The 10,939-nt window shown below is 35.9% G+C and overlaps 1 protein-coding gene across 2 annotated transcripts in view; it reads right to left on the reverse strand.

Annotated features, from left to right (window-relative positions):
• Positions 1 to 8,862, reverse strand: part of LOC145990048 (E3 ubiquitin-protein ligase TRIM37-like) — a 131,386-nt gene extending 122,524 nt beyond the window's left edge. For both annotated transcript variants that reach the window (XM_083125684.1, XM_083125683.1), the window contains exon 1: positions 8,593 to 8,862. In XM_083125684.1, the coding sequence (XP_082981810.1) occupies positions 8,593 to 8,643 (51 nt within the window). In that variant the 5' untranslated portion in view covers positions 8,644 to 8,862. The remainder of the gene's footprint in view (positions 1 to 8,592) is intronic.
• Positions 8,863 to 10,939: the final 2,077 nt, after the last annotated feature.

Genomic DNA, 10,939 nt, shown 5'->3' on the forward strand with positions numbered 1-10,939 from the left:
TAGCTTTGTTTAAAAATTAATTATATTCTTCAAAAATACTGTTCATGTGCTGTTTGTATTACTATTTTGCAACATTTAAGCAAAAACCTTCAGGGAAAATGGGGTATTGAGAAACACATGGGGCAACAGGAGACTGTACTATTTTCCCCTCTGCTATTATCACGCTTTCATGTAGGAATATTTTAGTAACATTCTTTCCAGATATGCCTCCTTCCTGTGTTAAGGATTTTAAAGTCCGTGCCGTACAGTGACTTCCGCACTTGGGGTAGCAACTGATTACGGGTAATCTTTAAAGGGGGGTAAATAAATTACACAGACAATTGCCCCAGTTTCCTAGGGAAGAAAGGGCATTTCAAATAATAATAATAATAATATATCCACGAACTAATCTCTCAATGGTTATTGATATAATAAAATACTTGCTATTACTTACAGCTTCCCATACACAATTTGAAATGTATATGTTTGTTTTAGTAAATTCAGAACACACCAAATAAAAGAGAACACTCACTTCAACCATGTGTACTTCACACACAAATTGAAGATGTTCCGAATAGCTCCAAAACTAACAGAAAAGTGATACCAACTTTGTTATAAAACTTATAGTTCACGGGAGAGTAAAAGAACCAACTTGAAGCTTAAAATTAAATGAAGCTTTGGAATCAAAGGAAGAAAATGCACCAGTTCATTTTTTTTTCATAATGTATCATGTATCATATAAATAAAAATAGTATGTAAGAGTTTGATAGCATTTAGGACCTTTGTGTTTAATTTGTATGTCAACTAATGATCAAAATCGTGTAAATTATTTAGTAGTTGTCGACATTGGCATTGTAATTTGAGATGAGTGAGGCAGACAACAGCCAGCTGTTCTGCAAATTCCAGTACCAGGGATGTTTGTCTTATCCCCTCAACATAATTGAAACATATTACAAATAGTGAAACTTAAAGTAATGCTTTAAAGTTTGTCTACATTGAATTTAGAAACAGTTACAATAATTTATTTCAATAATTCTATGTTTATAATAAATCAAAAATTCATATTTGAGATCATGTTAACACTTGTATATGCTTTCTGCTTGGCTCGGGCATTTTTGAGAAGCTGAAAGCTCCACAAAACAGAGCTTTTGTTCATGGGTTGGACACTGTTCCTTCACCATACAACTCTTCAGAAATGTTAGTTTCCCGGCTAGCATGGCCAAAAGCAGGGGGAGGGGTGCTTGACAACAGGCTGCTGAGGGAGCTTGTGGTAGTAAAATTTTACAAAATAGAGTGTGATAGAAACTAAATAAGGCGATCAACATTAAGTTCATTAAATAACATAGCAATTGCGCAATCATCTTCACAATGGATCCTTTGGGTATGTGATATATCAATCGCCTCTGAATTGAAAAGAGAAATCACATTGACATCGTATGCTATTTATAGGTGATGAAAACTGGGAAAGCATAAAATTCAGCTATTTTTCCAATATTTCACTACAATTGTACAGAAAACCATTCAAACCCTAAATGTAACAAAATTAAGCAGACACATACTTACTTGCTCAGTTTTGAACATTGATAGCGTGATCATACGTCCTGCTTTGACCGGGACAGTCCCGTTTCAGAGGCATGTCCCGGTCATCCCGTCCACATTATTAAAAAGCCACTATTTGTCCCGTTTTATAAAAGTCTAGGAGTTAGCTTGAAAACCAAGTCTTCAATTGTATAAATTTGGACACATTTCATGCTAAAAAGATGCATTGATTTGTTTGTGTTCCATTATTTATAGTGCCAAATAAGCATGCAGTTTCTTTACGGAATTGCAAAGAGAATTAAAAATGTTCCTGCACTTTAACACAAACTCAAAAGAAAAATCTAGAATTGTGTGTCTGATATGTAGGGTAAGGTTTTCGGGGAGATTTATGAACAGTTGATGAAGAATAATGTTCTCAAGAAGATTGGTTCTTCTGCTAAATACTTCCAACACTACTCAACTTCATCAAAGGATTAACATAAAAGGTTGATCAGAAAGGACGAGAAATGACATGTAAATAATAACGAGATTATAATAATTAAAACCTTTGGACAACGGGAGATCATATTTCATTTATTGTTTATGATGTATCATTTTTTCAATCCACCCTTTACTAAATAATAACAATGATTTGACAATTAGGCGTACCGGTAACTGATTTTTCAGGAAAGGGGAATGGGGTAAACTATTTCCTGGGGATATCCTGTTTTGGGGTCAAAATATTATGGTCACCCTATAAACACTTACACGGCTTGACAAAAAAAACATTCAAGATTTTAAAATTTCCCCCCGACTTTCTATTTTCTGTAAAAATGTCCTCAGCACAAGCTTCCTCATTTTACTTGTTCTGAAGTTAAACTTACTTCATGAAACTTCTTGTACAAAAAGTGCAATTTTTCAAATTTACCACACAGTTTGAATAAAATATAACTAATATGTTATTATAGTGGAAGCATTTAGTTTCTGAAAATTCCATTCAAAAAACTTGGATGTGAAGGTCAGTCGAGAGGCAGTGAAAAACAAAAATGATGTATGTAGAAAATGGTTTCAAGTTAAATCACAAAATGCACGAAAAGAGTATGTGGAAAAGAAGAAAGAGGCAAGAACAGTAGTAAAGGAGGAAAGAAGAAAGTGGATGGAAGAATGGGCCATGCGTAACTAAATATATATATTATGTGTAACTTCTTGTTTAGTTTTTGCTTTCTATTAATATAAATTAATTAGATTTCATACTTATGTTTATAATTTGTCTTGCATTCTTGCTTTACTTTTCTTGTATATTGTTATTGGTCATCTGTGAATGATCTGGTACACACACCCAGGGAGGGAGGGAGGAAGGGGAGAGAGAGAGAGAGAGAGAGAGAGAGAGAGAGAGAGAGAGAGAGAGAGAGCATTGAACACTCGCAAGTCACAACTACACTTGAAGAAACTAATTTGTGTGTTTCTTCGATGTTATATGTGAAGTCAAAACTAATTACATTAGGTAGTAATCTTTTGTTGCTATAACAAAAACTCTCCCCCCAGAGACATTTTTGGTGGGAGTGATTTTTGAGGTCAAGAATGTTGTTGGGGGAAATCCCCGCTGCCCCCCCTCCCTCAGGATTTCAAACCCACAGTTCAAACATATCCGGAAAATTATTGGACATGGCATACATATTGGCCTCTTGAACTTACACAGAACTTGAGTGACAGATTTCTGAAATTAAACAACATATAAACTAAGTGCTTCGGACTTTATCATGCCAAGTAAGATAATGTTTGATCACAAAAGGCAAGTATATTATTTTTATTTTGTATCCAGGTTGCGAATTTGCAATTATGAAATTTTCAATCCTGATAAACAAATGGAAAATGTGCATGGACCATTCTGAATAATTTTAATGCAGAATCATACACTTCTGTATATTAACTTTTGAATAAGTCAATTCCTTAAGTAATCTAATATTGACTTAACCGTGACTTCGAGTGTAAATGAATATTTGATAAAATTCATGATAGAACAACCACAATCTAATCAATGTTTTACAAGAAAATATTGATTGATTTGGTGTTTTGAGTCCACTTTATGCACAGTAAGGTTAATCGGGACTGGACCTACAGTTTAAAGTGGGATCTGAACCACTATGTGCCTCCACCGGGTATTGAACCCAGAACCCCTTGATTCCAAGGCGACGAAACTACCACTGCATCATCGGGGAGGACACACAAGAAAAGATCCAGTGGAAAACTGAACGAATAATTTACATAACGTTAACTTGTATCGATTTTGTATTCTGGTTTTACTCCAGAATATTCCAGATTGAGATGGTATTCTGTGAAATAAAGCACACATTGCATGCTGCAGCTCTAATTCAGGTTTATTCTATTCCATATCTGTTTCAAACATAACCTCATTAAGGTTGGGGTTCCTAATCAAGTTAAAATTCAATATATCCTGATACTATAGATATGAAGTGGTTCAAAATTCATTAAATTAAAGATTAAACAATATTCATCAATTACTCAAATGTATGTACAGTCATGGACACTTCTGGGTTATTATAAACCCATTTACTTTCAATGGGTTCGTTACAACCCAGAAATGTCCATGACTGTACATTAAGTTAAGAATCAGTGTTAATCTCATTATTTTCTATTCTATGTGGGTGTTGTTTTAAAGAAGGGTATTGTCACACAAGATCATTAATTTTTATGGAAAAGTCCCATGTATACTTCAAACTGTTGTGAGCAGTTATGAATTATCCACTAAAAAATGGTAATGCTATTGACATTATTAAATTGTAAGGAAACTTTTTAAAGTTCCAAGATAAAGACAAGAAAAACACAATGCCTAAGGTGTTTCGTACCAACACTTTTTATCAGGGATACAGGAACACTTCTCTTGCTTTACTATCGCTAGTTGCATAGTAAGGAACAGGGGGAACAAGGGGGAGGGGGTTATGGTGCAGGCTGCACCATCGAGATTTTGGGGGGGGATTTTTTTCCATTTAAGTAATATAAAACTCAACATTTATATATTTTTCCAAAATATAGGTAAAAATTTTATACCTTAAATGCACCATATTTAATCCATTAGATGAAGAAAAGAAAGCATTTAAGGGTATTATCGAAAAGGGGGGGATATTCAACTCTTACATATTAGGCCTCAATTGACATGTGGGTTCTGGGGGGGGGATTCTGAATTAAACATTGGAGGGGACAGTATCCAACTCTAGGTCTTAGATTATGGTGGGTATTTTAGTTAGAGGGGGGCATCTTAGCCTGGCATGGAAATTTTGGTGGTAGGATTGAGTATTCAATTTAAGGGAAGATATGAAGCTCTTGATAAAAGTGTTAAATCTTTGATTGACAAGGGATTTCTATAGTGGAGAGAGAGTTCGAACATTACATTTTGGAGACTGTACTTAGTGATATGGTATCCACACGTTTTCGACCCCGAAAATGACAAAAGAGAAGCTGGAAAAGACTAAATAACTCGGGATCCTAAGAAAGTATTGACACCCCCATTATTTCAATATTCTTGAAAGCCTGCAAAGAAATGTATGTAAAAATTTTCTTGCTCGGTTCGCTCGCAATAGTGTGTTGCAAGAATGCGTGTTTGGTGCTTTACTAAGGCGAATGTGAAGTTTTATACTATAGCTGCATTACAAGACATAAGCGGTATTAATAACATCACTTCTTAAAATATAAGGTAAACTGGGGTATAAGGACCATCGGGCATTAAGGACCGTGTGCATGGCCTGTGATCCTCTTTTGTTTGTGTAGGGTCAACTGGGGTGATTGTGAACGCGAAAAACAAATTTGGACTTTGAATGTTCTGAACTCCGAATGTGTATTGTTTAAAATCTTTTTTCCTGGATAACCAGAATGCATATGCTCTTTTGTTGATACAATAAAAAAAATTATATTGAAATATTGCATAACTACGGAATAAATTGATGTTCACAATTACCCCTTCAGGTTTTGGAAGATTTTCAATTTGTGGGGTATATGTGAACATGGTCTGTCTTTTCTATAAGACCTGTAGAGTGTATCTGTTGGGTATTTGTAAATGGATGTCATGTGGATCAATGATGTGCACAAACATTGTCAGTAAGTGTTCAATGTACCTGTGTACACAAATATCCCTGATTTTTTACCATTACTTTAAATGGGGGAAATGAAGACACTTTCAAATATTTACTTTTTGATATAAACAGGACAAGTGTACAAATAAATATGGGAAAGAAACAGTTCTAAGAAACATTTTTTTTCCTTTTCTCTGAAATTAACTGAACTTTGTGCCTTGTTTGAAGAAAACTTACAAGTAGCCTACTGTACTAATAAAACAAATGGGAAAAATGTAGTTAGTAAAACAAAGGGGAAAAAGTAGCCTAATGAGACTCAAAAAAAAGCATATTACTACTGTATATCACATTTTCTGCATAACATCTACCTTTCCAGGAAATACGAGACACAGTTTTCTCTAAAAATATTTTGTTTCTGGGTCTGGTAACACAGTGATGATGTCATTAAATGGAATGGCATTTTTTTCCGTAGGTGTAAAGTTTGTTCCACTATCACCAACTATAGTCAATTCGTTCACGATCACTTCACCTTCTTTGTCGCCCTATTCTTGGACACAGCAGACGTATCTGTATTCAGTTTCTTTCCTTACATTACTGAAAATTTTTTCGAGAATGTAACAACCTCGTCTTGCATTCTCAGAGGAAGCTTCTGAAACTTCAACAGTATCAAGCAAACCAAAAGCATTGCAAAGACTGATCAAAATAGGTTTTAATATTTAAAATAGCTGCTTTAAAAATAAAAAGCGTAGCATAACTGAAGTATAGTACATGTAACAATTCCATCCAGCATTCACAAATACCCACAAAACACTGTTCACAATTACCCCAAGAAGAGAATTTTGAAGGGAGAATTTTAAATGAGAATAACTCTTAAACCACACAAAATATTGGGAAAACATGCCTGCAGTGTGAAAGTCAAAAGCCTAAGCTACCAGTCACACCAAAATTTTGAATAGAACTGCAACAGAATGCAACACATACCTGAGTTTTTAACGACCAAGAAAATTGAAAACCACTTTTTTTTAAAGCCTTTGGGAAAATGGACTAAAACTTCATAAAGTGGAATAATATGTCCAAAAATCATCAGCTTCAAGAAAAATACATACATCACAATAATCAATAATAAAAATGGTCATATCACTAATAGCCTGTCTGTACTGACCAGTGTTCACAATTACCCCAGTTGACCCTAAATAGTACTCTGAACATAAATAGCATGTAAGATGCGTAGTTAGACCGGGAAACGGAACCTGCCAAAAGGCAAACGCGCGAAAACGACATAAAGAACTGCTGAGCAGCTGTATGTAGTTAAAAGTGCATCCTGGAATGTCTACTGCACTAACAGCTGCAGAAGAATCACAATTAGAGGAGTGCTTCATTCTATTTCCTCAGTGGGGTTTTGGAATGAACAAAAAAGACTTGTGTGACATAGTTCAAGATTATTGTGTTTCGAAAAAGAAGGATGTATCATTCAAAAGCGGACCGGTCCTTGATATCCCATTGGCTGGTCCTTATTACCCAGCAAAGGGGCAATTGGGACCGTACAACCTACCTTTCAATTTATTGTTGTTTTTTCCTTTGCATTATATTCCTACTCCTTTGTGTTGTCATTAATGTAAACTAGAAAATATATATTCCAGAATGCATCCTGTTTGTGTTTTCTTGAACAGCTCCTGATGAATTTCTTCAATGAAATAGCAATTTGGTGGTCCTTAATACCCCGGTTTACCTTAATGGTTAGTGTTGGTATGCTGCTTAATTTAAAGTAGGTGCATCATTTGGAACAAAATATATCGAATTTGCATTTCTAACTTCTTGTCACGGAAAAATTTTACTTTAACAAGTTAAATTTGCACTGAAGATAAAACCCACGTAGCTAATTATTGTTATGGGTTACTAAAATAATTATATTTACCCCAAGAAAATGGAGGGGGTGATTTCTTTGAAAGAGGAATCGTATTATATTATTGCCCTGAGCTTAAGAATTTTTAGCAAGGGTTCTGTAATGTCAAGTGAAACAATAATTGAATCGGTCATACAGCTGGAGCATGTTATTGGTTTGCCAAGGATGAATTTTCTATCTTTATCTTAATTTGTGTAACAATTTGAGTTAAACACTCAAATTGTGAGTTTTATAAACCCACTCACAAACACTATTTATATGCATATTTACATAATTGAATTTACTACATTTAACCAATCAATGTGCTAGCTTTTAAGTTCTTTCGAAAATCGAACAATTAAAAAATATGGACAGTTTAACATGGTTTTCATTCAAATAGAGAAATGATTACCTATTCATCCAAACTTTTTTTTGGGGGGGGAATATGATGAACGTTTTCCATGGGCACCCCTGTTTAAGGATGATGGGCAGATCAAGTATAGTGATTAGTAAAGATAAGAAAAAGTTACTTTCGGTAGACACACTGTCGTAGCCTAATTAAATACTTTGTGCGGGTTACGATATGGTTTGAAGGCGCGAATGATATGATTTGGGGGAGGGACGCATGATAGGATTTTGGGGGGATGGGCACCCCTGGTAAGGGATGTTTTTTTTCCTTCTTCCTTAGGTCGGATCGCCAGCGAGATGGTAATGACCGGAATTTCACATAAATCACTGACCCATCCCAATTTATCCTTGTGCATAAAGTGGACGCAAATACAATCTTGTGTTGAGTAAATATGCTTATCAACCATCATTCATGCAGGATTATTAAAATAATGTTATATCCCTTTACAGCTAAAAAGTTTACAAATCGTAATTTGCGCCACTTTTACTATCTTCGATTCGTAGAGGTTGCTACTGATTCTACCTTGCTATTTATCGATCTCATGAAAAGAGGTTCATTTGCTATAAAATCAGCACACCCTGTCACTGGAAGTGATACGGCTACTTGTTAGAAGACAATCTTGACCAATGGTTTTAATTCTGTAACTAATTACAGAAAGGACAATGTGAATTGATAAAATATTACAGCTATACGATAAAACAATCAAATTGACATACCTCCACACTAAGTTCATCTACTTTCTTGCTTCCTTTATCTCTTGATGCCATTCTGGGAATTTAATTTAGTACTATCACTCCCAATGCCACTTCTATGACACAAACACGCACGATACATATAAACTAATAACACTATGAAGCACTACTGACATTCACATCTTCAAAATTTTTCTCAACTCCATCCCTTATAAAGAAACACGAAAACGGGATGTCAACTCCTTCACTGCGCGATTTGACTTATGTTTTGTTCGTCTGTTCCAACTTCGCTTGTCAAGTGTCTGCAAGCAGTTCCGCATAACCATCATGCTTTGCACGTCGAACACATGACATTTGTGCCGCGATGTTCCAGCAACGAGGTGTCATTAATGAGTGATTACACATATGAATCACCTACTCACAAATTGATTTATTTATTTTTATTTTACTTCGCTTCTTGTGCCACTTTTGGCTAATTTGCGAAGATGGGAATGAGTGGTGATATGATGAAATTGATGAATGGACACTCACAAACACCCGGGACCCCTGGCGTCGTAGCGCGGTGTGCTAACCAAGGGGGCTAATCACAAATGCACTAATGCCAGTCCAGTCTGACACGCACACTGTACTTAATTGAGATTTTAACTAAATTGGAATAAAATTAAATCCTAACCAACCACTGTTCTATAAAATAGTGTTATTCTGTAATGAAATTAAATTCATAGCATAAACCCGTTGTACAGAATTATTTTTTCTTTGAAACTGTGCATTTCGCCAGCAAACACACACATACACGTATGTAAATACATATATAGTCCACGCGTTTACTTCGTTAACGTCGAAGAACTAAAGAATCCGACGCCACAAACGTGAGTGGGGATAAATAGCGGGCGATTTGTTTTCATCCAATGACACTCAACCTTTAGTCAATGGGCGCAGCTGTCATTCTGCTCGTCTACTCCACGTGGAGTCCTTGAGCCAATGGACGCAGCTGTCGTTCTGTTCGTCTATTCCACGTGGGGTCTCAATCACATGACTGCGGATACGCTGTTGCCGTACTTTGCAACTTCAATGTGGAGACCGTGGGAAGGTTCTTGTGCGTGGAGGGACAAGGTGGCGTAGAGTAGATGTGTGGCAATACTGTGCATTGAATGTGATTGTTGGAGCTGGTGGGAGCGCTTCGTCGACTTCAAAGCCAGCCGGTCGTTAACGTAGCTAGCGCGTCGACTTTACACACAGTGCGTTCATTTTATCTCGGGGCCGAGATAGCGCTTGACTGTATTTGTAGGTTTAATGGGTTTTTTCTTCACTTTCTCTAATGCACATTACTTCATAAAATATAATATTGTGCCTGGTCATTTGATAGTGATAGTGTTATAATCATTTAAAGCAGTAGAGTTCTAACTTTTAGACGCAATCAAGTCTGAAAATTGATATTTTCACACGCATTTTAATAATTTGAACTCCATTAAGGGAGTTATACAGTACTTTTTGTGATCTCCAAATTTACATTACACAACTTCATGCGACATAACAGACAAATTTGTCAGTGGACGTCCGCAGGATTTTTTTCCAGGGAGGGGCAAGAAAATTATTTTTTCCAGGGGGTCCAACATACCATATTTTCCTCAATAATAGTGTAATCCCTCAAAAAACATTGCTTAAATTTGAATTTATCATGTTCGTGCAACAATTAACACACATTATTGTGGCTGAAATGAAATTATATGTGTGAAATATATAATTATGGTTGACTTTCATTTTCCAGGGGGGACACGGCCCTTCCTTCCGGACGCCCATGAACGTAGCGTTTAACAAAATGAATGTTTCGCAAAAAACACTACAATAGAATAGCTACTTTCATACTTACAGCATATTCCACTCAAGCACCGGCGGCGCCAGGATTAATCAATCATCTAGGGATGCTGAGGGGGTGCGGAATGAAATTTAGGGGGTGCGACGTTGAAAATAAAGGATGAAATATGCATGCATGTTTTAGTCCCTAAATTAAATATCAATCAATTTTAGTAGGCATTTATGATAATATGCTAATGAAACTGAAGAATACTAGCGACTTGCTTCCTTTTTGCTTGATTTTAGGACAACAACGACGTTTAGAAATTTGAAAGGAACAGCTTGTTCAAGAGAGGCAATGACAAAGCAAGGCATTTTTCCACGGAGAGTGGTCGAGGTATATTAGCCCCCTAATATTGTTGCTCACTCTCTCTAAAAATGCTTCAGTTTGAAGTTGCCATGTTCCTGCAACGCTCTTATAACAATTAACAGAAATGGCCGTGACTGGAATGTACACTTTTTGATTGACATGCACTGTTTTAAGTTCATTTTATGCACATATAGGCTAATCGGGACT

Source organism: Lepisma saccharinum, chromosome 7 (genome assembly GCF_977018435.1).
Source record: "Lepisma saccharinum chromosome 7, izLepSacc3.1, whole genome shotgun sequence".
NCBI lineage: Eukaryota > Metazoa > Arthropoda > Insecta > Zygentoma > Lepismatidae > Lepisma > Lepisma saccharinum.